General features: G+C 38.4%; 4 protein-coding genes across 9 annotated transcripts; 2 read left to right on the top strand and 2 right to left on the bottom strand.

Moving 5' to 3' along the window:
- The first annotated feature begins 253 nt into the window (after positions 1–253).
- Positions 254–2,989, top strand: Ykt6 (YKT6 v-SNARE homolog). 4 transcript variants are annotated; one of them, XM_077404007.1, is made up of 5 exons: positions 254–500; positions 594–734; positions 1,086–1,281; positions 1,366–1,637; positions 1,753–2,989. In XM_077404007.1, the coding sequence occupies exons 2-5, from the start codon at positions 678–680 to the stop codon at positions 1,891–1,893; spliced, it is 666 nt and encodes a 221-aa protein (XP_077260133.1). In that variant the 5' UTR covers positions 254–500; positions 594–677; the 3' UTR covers positions 1,894–2,989. The 4 variants fall into 4 exon arrangements, with proteins under 4 accessions (XP_077260133.1, XP_077260135.1, XP_077260137.1 ...); XM_077404009.1 differs by lacking the exon at positions 594–734 and having other exon boundaries at positions 254–457; XM_077404011.1 differs by lacking the exon at positions 594–734 and having other exon boundaries at positions 254–461.
- A 44-nt stretch (positions 2,990–3,033) lies between these two features.
- Positions 3,034–5,668, bottom strand: Nd-42 (NADH dehydrogenase (ubiquinone) subunit ND-42). The gene is made up of 5 exons (XM_077404004.1): positions 5,549–5,668; positions 5,128–5,391; positions 4,271–4,912; positions 3,771–4,157; positions 3,034–3,565 (listed from the first exon to the last, which is right to left on the bottom strand). Exons 2-5 carry the CDS (start codon positions 5,194–5,196, stop codon positions 3,395–3,397), a joined length of 1,269 nt encoding a protein of 422 aa, XP_077260130.1. The 5' UTR covers positions 5,197–5,391; positions 5,549–5,668; the 3' UTR covers positions 3,034–3,394.
- A 161-nt stretch (positions 5,669–5,829) lies between these two features.
- Positions 5,830–8,346, top strand: LOC143896274 (myotrophin). The gene is made up of 3 exons (XM_077404012.1): positions 5,830–6,118; positions 7,096–7,206; positions 7,404–8,346. Exons 1-3 carry the CDS (start codon positions 6,050–6,052, stop codon positions 7,578–7,580), a joined length of 357 nt encoding a protein of 118 aa, XP_077260138.1. The 5' UTR covers positions 5,830–6,049; the 3' UTR covers positions 7,581–8,346.
- Positions 7,765–14,715, bottom strand: Egg (SET domain bifurcated histone lysine methyltransferase eggless). 3 transcript variants are annotated; one of them, XM_077403991.1, is made up of 14 exons: positions 14,538–14,715; positions 13,541–13,816; positions 13,201–13,330; positions 12,946–13,086; positions 12,467–12,831; positions 12,117–12,346; positions 11,565–11,970; positions 11,208–11,450; positions 10,731–11,075; positions 10,385–10,552; positions 9,994–10,302; positions 9,618–9,907; positions 9,180–9,513; positions 7,765–8,961 (listed from the first exon to the last, which is right to left on the bottom strand). In XM_077403991.1, exons 2-14 carry the CDS (start codon positions 13,784–13,786, stop codon positions 8,755–8,757), a joined length of 3,414 nt encoding a protein of 1,137 aa, XP_077260117.1. In that variant the 5' UTR covers positions 13,787–13,816; positions 14,538–14,715; the 3' UTR covers positions 7,765–8,754. The 3 variants fall into 3 exon arrangements, with proteins under 3 accessions (XP_077260117.1, XP_077260120.1, XP_077260119.1); XM_077403994.1 differs by having other exon boundaries at positions 9,180–9,501; XM_077403993.1 differs by lacking the exon at positions 14,538–14,715 and adding an exon at positions 14,095–14,329.
- Positions 14,716–14,754: the final 39 nt, after the last annotated feature.

Genomic DNA, 14,754 nt, shown 5'->3' with positions numbered 1-14,754 from the left:
TGAAGTGAGGTTAAAGTTAATCATTATTACAGAAATAAATATTAGAAAAACAATAAAAAGTAAGTTGAACGATATTAAAATTAATTCAAATTAAATCGGCATTGATAGAAGAATCTGCATTGATTTTGAATTAAACCTGCATTGATCGCAATTGGCTGCGTGGCTCGCTATGTCTGCCGGTGCCATTTCTAGTAGATTTTACGCGGAACTAGCGTCTAGCGCGAGAAGCGAGAGAACGTCGTATGTCGTTGGCCTATCGGCTCTGCCCGACGTGCAACATGACCAACATGGCTGTTCCCGTACCTCGCAGGCTCGAGGTGATTGTATACGTCGTGGAAAAACAAGATGATTCTCCAGTGAATCAGCACGGCGAGTGAGCCGAGTGAGCGTCCTGCTGACAGCCGAATTGCACGAGTGGCAGGACTCGCCTGGATTCGCCGCTACAACCAAAGATCCCGCAAGTTGTAACGATATAGATATACTGTGTAAAGAGCATCGACGTACGTTTGACATTTGTTTTTAAAAACTACTCCCAAGATAAAAGACTTTCTTTGAAACTGATATAGAAATTTGTCATTATTATTATACTTTAGAACCAACTACGAAAATGCTTTCTTATTTTCATCTCGACGGTTGGTTGTAAATTTTGTGCATTTCCTTCACGAGTTGACAATTGGATGACAACTTGTTGCAAATGCTTCATTTATGAGATCTACGAGCAAGTTTTTATTCTTGTAAGATTAAATTTTACTACTTAGTGACTTATTGCCTATAATTTAAGTAAACGATTTAAATATGATGGATAAAATGAAAAACATATGTGATATAAAGTCTTATTCCATAAAGCTTGTTATTTCTACTGACATTCTTATTTATCACTTTGGTCTCGAAATTTGTTACTCAATAATTTATAATACATAGAAAATATGTATCTATTTTAATCTGGAAAAATATTTAAAAAGATACATGTATGCATAAAAGTATTACAGTAATAATTTATAACAAATAATAAATTTTACATATGTGTAAATTGTATATAAAAATTTATTATCAAATAAATTTTAACAGTTTATTATTTTTGTTAGTTCAAGATGGTGAAGTTATATGCACTGACCGTTCTGTACAAAAGTGTTACGTCGGCAACGACGCTGAAGGCCGCTTACGACGTAGAGTCGTTCTCATTTTTTCAAAAGAACAGTATTAAGGACTTCATGTGTTTTGTCAGTAAAACCATTGTGGAAAGAACGCAGACGTGTGCTAGGCAGAGCGTCAAGGAAGGCGGTAATGACTGGATTATAATTCCTAATAAACTTTTTGTATTACTGCAAGCAAGTATCTTTAAGACATTTGATTTCTATTCCGCAGAATACATGTGCCATGTATACGTACGAGCTGACAATCTCGCCGCAGTTCTCATCTCGGATCACGAATACCCCAGGAGAGTGGCGCACACTCTAATTACGAAAGTGATGGACGAGTTTGGGGCGAAGCATCCGCAATCGACATGGCCCACGCTCAGGGAGATCACCGCCGACTTTCCACAGATCAATACGTATCTAGCCAAGTATCAGAATCCGCTCGAGGCAGACGCGCTCACAAAAATGCAGAACGATCTAGACGAGACAAAAATTATTCTGGTAAGAGTCAGTCTCTCCATTTTTCCTCTCCTCGTTTGTTTACTTGATCTGTTAGAATATCCATTTGTATACATGATGCAAGCATTCAGAAAATTTTGTGATATCTTTTTACCAGCACAATACCTTAGAAGCGGTGCTGCAAAGGGGAGAGAAGCTGGACGATCTAGTTTCCAAGTCGGAGGGGCTCAGCGCTCAGTCGAAGGCGTTTTACAAGACCGCACGGAAAACCAATTCCTGCTGTAGTTTAGCTCCTTAGAACGTTACCCCTCCCTTTTTTTAGCGAGCTTCGCCGCTTCAATATTTCGATAAATGTGACTATAATTATTGCGGTATAGAAACGCAAATGAATATTTATATGATTCGTGGAAGGGTTGATATGCGGGGAAAGGGAAATGGGAGGGAAGGTTTAACGAGCAAAAGAGAGATACTGATTTACCCAAATTTTTCAGTGGAACATATATATTAATTTAATGAACTTCTAGTTAAATGGCGGGCGAAAAAAAAAGCGAACCACTGCCGCGGCTTCTCCCAGTTAATTGGAACTTTTTATAGGGATGTTACACGCCCGTGGATTTATCTACTCGCGAAAAACGGTCCTAAACAATTGCGTACGAAAGTTACTTCCGAGATGAGTTTCGCGCGGGGGGAAACTACCATAATGGAATTCCCACAGTGTCAAAGTATCGCCTTAAACACATTCCGAATGTTAACCGTGCCCTTTTTAACCGTGTGGAAAAAACGGTTCAGCGCGAGGAGGTTTATCGTGACAGCCTCACGGATCGATAGATAAAACGCGATAAGGGTAGTTGTAATTGGACGAACGATATGTCTCTGTTCAAACAATTAGGTTCCAGTCTAATATCAGCATGAAGTAATCAAAAAGCCTTTTCAACAAACGGAACTTTTGTAACCGCTAGAAATAATTTTACGACTTGTAACTGTGCGATTTTACTATAGTTATGTTGAGAAGTCATCTCCATATTATAATATCCAAAAGGGAAAATATTGCACAGATTCCAAGAAGGAAAGTTGTCTAACGCAACATACGCAAACCAGTCCTTATCCTTTTTAACATGGATAACTATATGACGTGAATTGTACCAAAACGATTATATCAATGTTTATTACATTATATATTTCATCCAGTTGATCAATAGACGATAAGGCTTACGATTATTTGTCATTTGAATTTTCAACGTAAGAAAAACTCTTACATAACGTGTCTTGACAGAAAAACAAAATATATTCTATGTATAATATTTAAGCGACAATTGTAATCTTTATACTATGTATGTTGAAGAGTATAATGAGCCAGTAAATATATATTAATATATTTTCAAATGTTAATGTTACATGATGTATTCATAAAAAGGAAATAATTTATACATAGAACAACTCACAATTGTAAAGTAGATTTATTCAAACATATTATATATGTACATATACATAAACATATAACGCGTAAATATACGGGATTGTGCTGCCATTACTGCACCAACATTTTAACATTTTTTAACGAATTTAGAACATATTTTTCAAATATATTAAAATTACGGGAATACATCTATATATTCGTACTTTAAAAAGTTATTAATCATATCAATGAAAATGCTTCATTATTACGAGATGTGACAGTGAAATGAAAATTAATTCAATGAAAACTGAAGGCATTTTCCGATTAAAAGTAAAATTTATTTTTACTTCAATTATTGTTTACAAGCTCTATGTTTTTCCTAGATATATCGATTTTCTCGTTCTCACTGCTTCGCCGCGGCGGCCTTGAGCTTCTTCATTTCTTCAACCACCACGCGTACCTCGCGTGCATTGGGTCTCATGGTCCTTAATTTGAAATTTGACGGTGTCTTCCACAAAATGTTTTTGTCTCCGAACTCAGGATTAAATCCTTTCTCGTACTTGGATCCGGGTACCTGTGACGAGAATAATAATGACATATGATAATCTCTTGAACTAGGGACACCAAATCTGTCGGTCGCTTCTTGTATTATAATTCTTTCGCCGTTCGATTTGCTATCTTATTGATTATCGTACACGATTGAGCAGTAACTGTAGTAAGATCGGATGATAAATTTCACGAAATTCCACTGCAAAATTATACGATTTACACATACATACCGTTTTTAAAATTGTATCTCTTTCTTCATCTTGTTCAGGTGTGTAGTGCAGTTCTGGCACTGAATATTCGTTTCTATAATAATCCACATGTAGGAAAAATCTATTTTCATAAAGTCGCCTTTTAACTCGAAGATCCGAAACGGTCTCGAATCTCCAGTCAGCCATTTTCTTTTCTGACTTTTCATAATCAAAGTTCAGTTGCTCGATATCCTCGACTATGGTAGTGATATCTCCCTCGTTTGCCCAGTCGTAGACCAGCACGTGAGAATGCGTTATAATATTTTTCAGGTAGTCCAACTTGTATATATTTTCAATATCTTGGAGATACTCCGAGGTGAAAACTTTTGAATTCACTTCGTACGGGATGCCTCGTTTTTTAATTTTTTCCTGCAAATATCGACAGAAAATGACATATAAGATATCTCTTAGATATACATCAATACATAAAAGAGGAAGAGAGCGAGCGGTCGCGGGTGTCATTCGCGCTAAAGTAAAATTACCTTGACCTCATCCACAGGCACGTCCAAATAAACGATCAAATGAGGCCTCAGTATCAGCATCTTGGCGACGTTCGCGATATCGTGGTAAAATTTCAGTGCCTCCGGACGCATGTAACCGGCGTTCGTCATCGCTCGCGCGAATACGTAGTCGCTGTATATAGAACGATTGAGCACTATTCCTTGACCGGTCGACAGCAGGTGCAGCAGAGCGGTGATGTACTGGTCGTACTTCATTTGGAAGTAGTGAAATTGAAACATGGGCACGTTGATGTGATGCGGATTCGTCAGAAACTTCTGCACGTCGCACGACTGCGACCCCGGGGACAATCTGTCGTCCAGCGTGCGCAGGTCGTATCCATTTTCGTCTATGTAAAACTCGTCGAAGTTCGGCGGCGGCAGATAGGCCATCTCGAACTCCTCCGCCAATTTCGCGGCCACCTTGGACTTCCCCGCGGCGATCGGGCCCTCGACGACGATCACCTTGGAATTCTCGTCGCACCGGTCAACCATCGGATCGAACATCTGGGCCCAGAAGCCGTAGTTCTTGTGCAAGTAATCGAACGGCTCCAATCGTCGTCGATTCACTCGTTTTGCCTTTTGCGAAATTAAGGCCGTTTGCGTTACGTTGCTGGTAGCTGTCACCTGTACGATTCGCACGAATTATGATATAACACAGTTAACGTAACGTGACGTTTCTGACAGAATATACATTCGTATGCGTATCGAGATGATTTACGATAATTTAACGGGGAGACGATGAATTTCATTTATATTGACGATTGATCCAGCTACGAATATATTTGTTTCCGTATACCAAAAATAAAATCTGTTAACGCTATATAGCTGTTGATACTAACCTTACATAATTGTCTTGTAACGCTATTGTATCCGAGCCTCGCAATACCGACGCGAGCGAGTGACGCCATTTTAACTGTTACGAGCGTAGCTTGCAACGGGGAGAGAAAATTGGATATCGCTCGTTTTTATAAATTAACGTGGGAGAAAAAACATCGCTCGATCCGAGATCTCCTCCGAGACCGACCGACCTCGACCTGCCTCGACCACGGTTTAGCGTTCCGAAACTCACCGAGGATTCCTCGGGGACGGAAAAGTTTGGCAGCCTAAAGAAATAACTAGGCCTGTTCTTTTTGGCTGAACTTCTTGCACGATTCATCTTTTTCTCTACTTCTTTTCACGTTGGAGAGAAAAAGAGAAAAGACGAACCGCGTGCAAGAAGTGCCGAGAAGTTCAATTAAATAAAGTAGAACGGATTTTTACGTGGTGGAAATACTGGAAATCTTCCATCACTGGAATCCCCACGGCGTCCTGGAGGCAACCTGTCAGCAGTGGCAACTCTCGCCCGACTGCCGACTGCGCGGCGGCCGCGGCGGCTCGGCGGCGCTCGGCGGTTGAGTTGCACTTTCTCAGGCGGCGCGTCGGAAAATGCAACACACGAAAAGGCCGGGGATAGCCTCTCTCAGGTTTCTCTTCTCTCTGCCGCGACGCATGCTCTGTGGCATGCTCGCGTCGCAGTATCTTTGGTTTCCGTAGGTTGCTGGCTGGAGTGGCTGGCGTGCGGGATTGTCAAGCGAACGAGATTTTCGCGGTGGTAGTGGTAGCCGGAGCCCGGAGCCTCGTCCTCGTCGGCCTCGTCAAATTTCATGGACGAATGACTGGGACACGGAACGGATAGGGAGCGGCGGAAAGAATTGGACGTACGCAGCGCGAATACAATACCGTCCGTCGTGTGGATCCGCGGGAGCGGCAGCAACAACGAGAATGAGCGAGCTCGTTTGGGGAATAAAAAACGGCGATCTCGAGCAAGTGCGCGACATCGTCGAGAACAAGGCAAATATGACAATGTTGATTCTCAAATACTTTTGTTTTGGAAAAAAAAAATACGCGTCGCAACCGCGCGATTAGTATGCCCAACGTGTGTGTGTGTGTGTGTGTGTGCGCTCTGTCCTTTCTAGACTGTTAAGTATGTAGAATGTGTATTATACGCCGAAAGAGCCTGTCGAACAGTTTGGAGATGAATGCGCCTTTCTCGATGCCGGAAGTACTCGCGCAAGAACACGAGTGAGCGTGTCACATTTGGCACGCATCCCTTTTGCATCACATATCACATCTGCATTTTGCTTCTCGTGAACTTGATCTGGAACGGAGCAATCTCTGAGAGTTGCGACAAGTTTAATTATGTAAAGCATTTTGGGCTTGCTAACGTATATCGCAGCATAAAAACTTTGTTGCCGAACGTACCACCGATTCTTATTAAAGAATTATAGAGAATTAAAATGCTTGTGTCAATGTAATATCGGGTCTGTTTTTTTATCGTTGAACTGGCTGTACTAGTCAGCAATAGAGAACAGACCCTTCGTATGAGAAATACTATACTGCGATAGCTTTAAGCGAAAGCTCTTCTTATATCCAATACTTATTCTCTTGTTATTTGCAACCAAGCTGCCACATCTGTTTATCTTTCAATATTTCTTGTAAGCTTTATTATGAGTATACGTAGCATTGCGTATGCTAGTTGTGTTAGTAATATTAATATATTAATTTTGATTGCTCATACATGGGCATGTATATAACGCGCTATTATTTCTATATATACATTGAACACTTAATAAATAAAATATTGGAGTTGTGTTAGCCAGGTTAGCCTTGTCACGAAGGTTTGGATATAGCACAAAAACATTGAAACGATATCTTCTATTACACTTTATTGTACTACGCGCAGTTAATAGTACAAATATTTAACTATTAATTTATTTAAGTTGAAGAAGTTTACTTCGTTGTCTAATCATCATCGTTATCATTTTTAGAACATTGATGTAAATCAAATGATTGATGGAAGAACGCCGTTACATTATGCAGCTGATTACGGTCAAAGCGAAGTTGTCAGATATTTATTGGACAAAGGAGCGAATGCCAATGTAAGCAACGGTATCAAATGTCAAGAAATTATTAATCAGTAATTAATTAAAATATAAAGAGTCAATATAAATAATAGCCTATGCTGTGTAATTGTTATGTGTGAAGTAATTTTCAATCTCTGACGATAAATTATTTTTCGTTCAACTACGCAATTCGAGATACCGTTAAGTGTAATAGATAAGTGTATTTCTTGCAGGCTACAGATAAGCATGGAATCACGACGTTGCTGGCGGCAATCTGGGAGGGGCACACGAACTGTGTAAAACTGCTGCTGGAGAAAGGCGCTAAACCGGACGGGTTAACGCCGGACGGCGCGAGCTATCTGGATGCGGCCGAGAAAGATGAGATTAAACAGCTCCTGAAACTCCACTAGCGTAAAGCCAAACAAAATGCGGAATCATAATTTTGTTACTTTAGTACGTTAATGTTCCTCCTTATAGAGAGAGACTATTCTACCAGCTTTGTTTTGATTTCCCGCCTATGATGACTAGAGTATGTCGTATTTAAGCACTCGAAATTAAATGAAGAATAGGTACACATGTGGATGCTGTTTTATAATAATAATAATAATAATGATAATATACTGCATGTCGAGAGATTGTATAATGAAGAGCTCGTATTCTTCTCGCGATAATTAATTCTTCATGGTTCTAAATATACATATACATATAAGTTACAGATTTATCATAAGATATTATTCTTTCGTGGCTGAGACGAGTTACGAAAGTTAGTTTAGTTTAAACTTACAACCGTATATATATACATATATATATATACATAATGTAATTTTGATATATATTTTGATCTATTCTATAAGGCGGTACATATTGTTTGTTATTAATTTATAAATTTTGAAAGTCTTTTTTATACATTTTTATGTCATAATCGCTTGAAGCATATTCCAATTTTAATCTGATATTTTCGTGGCAGCGATATATGGAGTCTCTTGTACTCTTAAGCAAAGTGCTAAAACTCCTTTGAGACACCTGTGTGCTGAGTTGAATTTTTGAACGTATGTATAAATTGCGATAAAAAAGAAGCAGTACGTTTGCAATGCTAACAACGTGTAATGTGTGTCTAATGGATGCTAAGAATGTACAATAATCAAAAGTAATAAGCAAATACATCATTGTTATGAACGCTGTTCTAATTTTCTGGTATCCAGACGTAAGCCACACACACACACACACACACACATTCCCGATGTCATGTTTCAAAAAGAGAGGAAGAGAAATATACTTTTTCATATTATAAAATTACACTTAAAATCTACTGAAATTGGAAAAATTGTATTAACTAAAACTAAGCAATATGTCACATTTACGTAATTCATAAAAGATCAAAACCCACATTGCAGATTTTTATATATATAAAATGTTTTAAAATAAATGTGTATGTTTCATGTCTTTATGTACTTGTTCATTTCTGTCGCAAACTTTTCTTCGATAAAGATAAGCGATTACTAATATGATGTAATATGATGTCTGTACCACGTATCATCAACCATCAACTTTGTTAGAGAAAACAAGTTTATTACCATGCACAATTCACAGAAGACGACCTCTACAATTAGCTGCACCACATTTGCAAATGATCACTTTACCCGGTATACTTCCTACATCGTAACTGTAATTCCACGTAAGCTCTTGTCCAGCTTTTATATATTGTAACGCGAAGAAAGCCACCCAAGGAAAACGTACGTCGTGTGTATCGACGAACACATTTTGCACAAACACGTTTGGGTCGCAGGAGTGCTGAAAAAGACATTTAGATACATAAAAATGACTTCTGTTCAAAATTCAAAATTCACAAGTACAAAGATAATCAAGTCACGATTAGGAATGTTGAATGCTTTCGCGAAGTTTTCAAAAATTCTAGAAATTAATTCAAAGATCATTAAATTCTGAAGCCAAAGATTTTTTCAAATAACAAAAAAATATAAAATTAAATGTTTCAATCTTTTTTCACCTACATTCAAGTAACGGCCAATATTTCCAGTCGTTTTAGCATCCATAATATAAACGGCTTCGTCTTCGCCGAAGTAATCTCTCACAGACTTGAACGTCGATCTCTCTATTTGCTTTGGTTCTACACTAGGCTCGAATCTACTCGGCTCTCTTCTTATGTCTACATTTCTACTGTCATCGTCGTCACTGATATTGATCGTATCCAGAATTTCAGTCACAGATTTTGTCGCATTTTCCAAATTTTTCGTAACACTTCCATCTTCGCTGTTTTCTTCAGATATATCTAGTTGATCCATTTCCTCTCTTTTCCGTTTTCTTAGACGTTTCCTGGTAATAAAGCTTTCTTTGCAATTTTTATACATCATAGTCTAGCTAATGTTATAATAATCCGTAAAAAAAAAAATAGATTCTTTTATAAGCTAGTAGTATAGAACGCAACATACCTGATAGACGAAGATTCCGCAGTTGTTTCTAACAAATCTTTACTATCAGCCACATAGTTATCAATATTGAAATCTTCATCCGAGCCATTGGTGCTTTCCTTTGTGTTTTCCTCTTCCTCGTCGCTCACGCCGGTGGTTTTCTTCTTATTGTCTTCTTCTGCGGATGACGCCGACATTTCCGGTTCGAGAACGTCGCTTTCGTAACCCTCCTTGAAACCTTCTACCACCTCTACGTAATCTAACTCTGCCAGATACTCATCGCCGTAATTTTTACCTCCTTCATTTGCGCCCTATGTGATAAAATAAGCACGTATAAAATAAATGGATGAGACAGACGGATTTAAGAACTGGCGATTGGCGTTCTAATTTTCCGCACCTGTTCGGTGAGTAATCTCCCTGCATAAATACAGATAAAAGCACCATGGGGAATATCATTGAGACACCTTATGCCCCAACCACGCGGTCCTGTTTTAAACACTTGCAACTTTAATTTGAGAGGATGTTGCACCACTCTGTTGAGACACGTTTTTACGGAGCACTTGCATCCCGAGTTACATTCGTAGATTCCCGTAGTCACCGGTTCCGGCAAGCGTTTATAAATATAACCGACAGCGGTATTCGGCATTTTTCCTCCTAGAGTTGCTCCTTGTATCGTTAGCTGCCAGCATTGGCATTTCGATTTATCCTACGGTACATTATATGATAATGCAAGATAAAGCACAAATTCGCATTATTACGAATATAACGGTAGTTCGACGATTTCATACCTGGCAATCGTCCTCGCAATCGCAGCTGCACAAAAACGCAGGATCCAGATTTAGATTAACACCTTCCGTTGGCTCCCGACGTGTAGTGTACCTTATGCTGTCCGGTTGAGTGTGATCCAAATCATTCACACATGGTATCGGCACATTTTCCACGCCATAACTAAGATCCTTTAAAATACGAAATCACAGAGTTATCTCCTCACATCTTTCAATATCTACATAATTTTTATATCACAATACAATAAATATATAGATATTCTAGTATCCACAGAAAATTAGTAGTTTTTTCGCATCAACCACGCCTTGTTAAATTAAGTTTTTGCAGTTTGATTTCGACGACCTTTACCTTGATGTTGATGAAGCACTTCTCCACGACGAAGTCGGCGAAAGCACGCACCCAATAATCAAAATCGAACAGATCGACGGACAGTGTGTTATTGGTAGTGAGAAGGTAACGGTGCAGCTCTTCCATATTTCGTAATCTAACGCCGCACGGTGTCTGGTATAATATAACTTTCTTGCCCTTGGAGAATTTGCAAAGCTGACGATGCCAGCCGCACAACAGTGGAATGGAGAGCGGAGAAAACCCTTTGAGATCCTCGTGCGAAACTTTGACGCTTTTGATACATTTTGGTCCACATTTGTGATAAACATATTTCTTCGGCTCATATTTCCTCTGGGTATGGTAAAACTAGAAAAGCCGATAACACGAAAATAATATCATGCTGATTATAATAGCATGTTATAATACTTAACATGCTAATATATATGTTATATGCAATAACACAATAGCATAATTCACTAATAAACATCATTTACTCACAACGATGCTATGCGACGGTTTCGTTTCCACGGTGGAATTGTTGTACGTTGGAATTGTTGTAGTATCTACATTATTCTGCCTTTTGGCGGTACTTTTTTTAGCTACTGCACGCGACTGTTGCGGTGCAATGGACGGTGTACCAGATGCCACACTCGTAGGAACTGTCGTTTTTTCCGCTTGCACACTTTGCGTGACATCTTCTTCCACATTAGATGTATATTCGACGTAAGGCAAGTTATTTTTCTGCAGAAATTACGATTCACAAGATAGAGGACACTTGCAAAACTGTTTTAACATTTTCAATCGAAACTCTCTCAAAGTTCCTATATTTTCAAAAGTAAATTTTTGCCCGCTTACGTTAGACGTGGCAGGAATACGATGTCGAGTATGCGCATTGCCCGACTGTTGAAGCTGTTGCCTCGCATTAGCCTTCAGCACCTCGATGTACAGAGGACCCAATCTAGTCGAGCCACGGTAGATCCATTCGGTTCTATTATCAGCGTTGAAGTGCATTTGCACTAAACTCGCATCGACTTGTATGACTTTTGCGAGCCACCATTTTCCCTTCCATTCGGTCTTAACCATTTGACCCGGTTGCAATTTCACCATTGGCCTTTCGGGATATGATTCCAAGTACTTCTTCACGAATTCTCGCGATTCGCTGGGAACGTCTTCCCAAATACGTGGCGAGGTCTCCCAAACCAGGTAGATGTCGGTGTGGATAACATACTGAGCGTAACCATCGTCAAAAAATACCAGATATCTGAAATAATAAACACATTAATATAGGATTTAACATTATAATGATACGTAACTTGCGCAAAAATTCTCACATGGCAAATGTATATACCTTACTCTCACCATTTTCTATAGATAAATCAGTTAAAGAAACTTCTAAACAACGCTTACCTATATTTATTTATGGATTTCGGTGTCTCAGCAATTATTCCGCTGTAGTAATTATTGGAAACGTCATCACGAAATATAGCTACAACTCGCGTTCCAACTGGGATCATAACTTTACTTAGTTCGGTTAATGCTAACAGTTTGCCAGAAACACTCTTGATCGCTCCATTGTACTTTTTCTGGATAAGTTTCACGCGAAAGCCCCATGGACTTGCTGAAACTATACTTTGTACCTACGGAAACATCTTTGGATTAGTATCTTCTTTGATCTCTTTTTCTTGGTCTCTCTAATCGAGATACAGGCGAAGAAAATACATATTTTGCACAATGGGTACAATGAAGATTCTACAAACCTTTCCTTTGAGCCATGGCATAACAGGACTTTTCATGATATAAACGATATCGTCTACCTCCGGAGATCGTTTAACGACCGGACCAGGCGGCGGTAACTTAGGAGCTATTATCTGCTTACTACTCGATGGTTCAATCGCTAAAACCTCCAGCTGATTATCTTGCAACGACGAGGAAGGCGGAACACGTACTTGCGTTACCTTCTTCGTTGCTACAAAGGGATGGGCGATCTCCGTAATTTCGTCGTTTATTTGCAATTCCTCGAGCATCTTAATTTGTGGTCTAAAGTCTTCGTACAAATTGTTTCGCAATTTGTCCATTGTACACATTACTTCCCGTATTTCGGTATTAAGAGAATCATTTGCCGCTGTCAATGCATAATATGATATAAAGCATGTCTTATATCTAAATAAAAGAGATAAAGATTTATACTTTTTACATGCATCTTATTCTCGTACTTCGTATTAGAGACTCGTCTTACCACATATGTCCTGCCACCTCTTCTTCAGGGATTCGCAAGCAACTTTAGCATGCTGCTCCACATTGTATTTTTTATAGATATATGACAATGTATCATCTAATTTATCCTTGATGTCTAAAAGTACATCGTCCGGTATATATTCTGCAAAAACGACGAAAACAATCATGATTTTAACAATCGCGATTTGATAGTTGCAAAGTTAAATTCTTTCTTGATGACATTCATATTAAAAGTAACATTAAAAGCTCAATGTACCATTACTATCTGGTTCTTTTTTCTTCTCATCGTCAGAATCATCGCTATCAGAAATTTCCACTTCCATCGTATGATCCGGAAAATCACAGTCTAATAGTGATTTATTTTCTACAAAGGCTTTTACCAAATGCTACGAGCAAGATAATAATATTAATATTCAATGCGTCTTAATACATATATTATATTACATTTATTCTCATAATGGGTCTGTTTTTTATCGTCGAGTTAGCTGTGCTAGTTCAGAGTTTATCTTTTTTACTCCACATTGGAAGAAAAAAGATAAATTCTGAACTAGTGCGGCCAACAGAAAGCAGACCCAATATATTGAAACAAAAATTACCCTCTGATGCTGCAGCGCAACGTCAAAACACTCTTTGCATATTAAACGGTTCTTCTTCTTCTCGAGTGAAACTCCATAAAATGCGCACGCGAAGGAAGGTGCTGCCTTCATGTTCACTCCAGAGCGACATTTAAAATTGACACAGTTACTGTTGCATCCTTTAGATTTAGTTTTCTTCGTACTTTGCAAATCTTCATCTTCATCTGACATCAATTCAATGATCTCCATACTCTGTGCCTGCGCCATTTGCCTGATAATTATTTAGCAGAATAATTCCTAGAAACAAAATATTCATCTTAATAATAATAAAAGATATCAGTTATATATAAGGCATATTTTCTTTGACGTTATACGAGACAGGCGCCGTAAATGTTATTTTTTTGACTATTCTACATCTGTCTATTCGCACACGAGAAAAGATTTTAAAATAATTTTGAAATATAATCAACTTTATTGGTATAATTTGTGTGTAAAGTTCAAACTAATTAGAATATTCTAAAATTTTCATGTTACTATGATTTAAGCTCGTGGATTTTAACTGGGGTTCAACAAACCTTATCTTGAATTATGCTTTATATTTTTACTTCAGTGATGCCGAGTTAAACATGACCATTGTATACACAATGTATGTTGTAATCACATTATAAAATACAAAAAGAATGCTCAGTGCACCTGTTTATACACATATACAATATAATTGTGTGCGTAGTATAAAAATACAATTCTTCACAAATCCTATAATCTTTATTGTTCTGTTTTCATTCCAATGTATAAAAGGTGCTATATAACCTTAAAAAAAAGGTTAAAGACGCGTTTACCGAGGAAAAAGATTTTTTATCCCAATTTCGTTTTTACAAATTATCTATGTACAGTTTCATCGCATATTCGAGATTTATAAAAAGAGGATAAAATAACGAAAGAGAAAAGAAATAAAATGCGTTACGTAAATATGAAAAACGAACGGTTAATAATAAAATAAGTAACTTTTAAAACGTACCGCAAATTGTGTACACACACCGCTGACAGCTAAACCAGAGAGAAGGGGTGCGTTCAGCCGATATCGGCTGAACGCAGCCAAGGATGAGAGGCGCAATGACGGCGATTTTCTTGGGACGCTTTTGCAGGCCGTACAGTAGCGCCACACATCCACTTTCAGAAATTGGAACTACGAGTCACATCCACTTTTCGATGCTGTCGATGAGAATTTGGTTCAT

This window comes from Temnothorax americanus, unplaced genomic scaffold (genome assembly GCF_048541705.1).
Source record: "Temnothorax americanus isolate GAGA-0224 unplaced genomic scaffold, ASM4854170v1 Scaffold18, whole genome shotgun sequence".
In the NCBI taxonomy this organism is placed as follows: domain Eukaryota; kingdom Metazoa; phylum Arthropoda; class Insecta; order Hymenoptera; family Formicidae; genus Temnothorax; species Temnothorax americanus.
The sequence above is the reverse complement of the archived record's forward strand: the minus strand, read 5'-3'. Positions and strand labels throughout refer to the sequence as shown.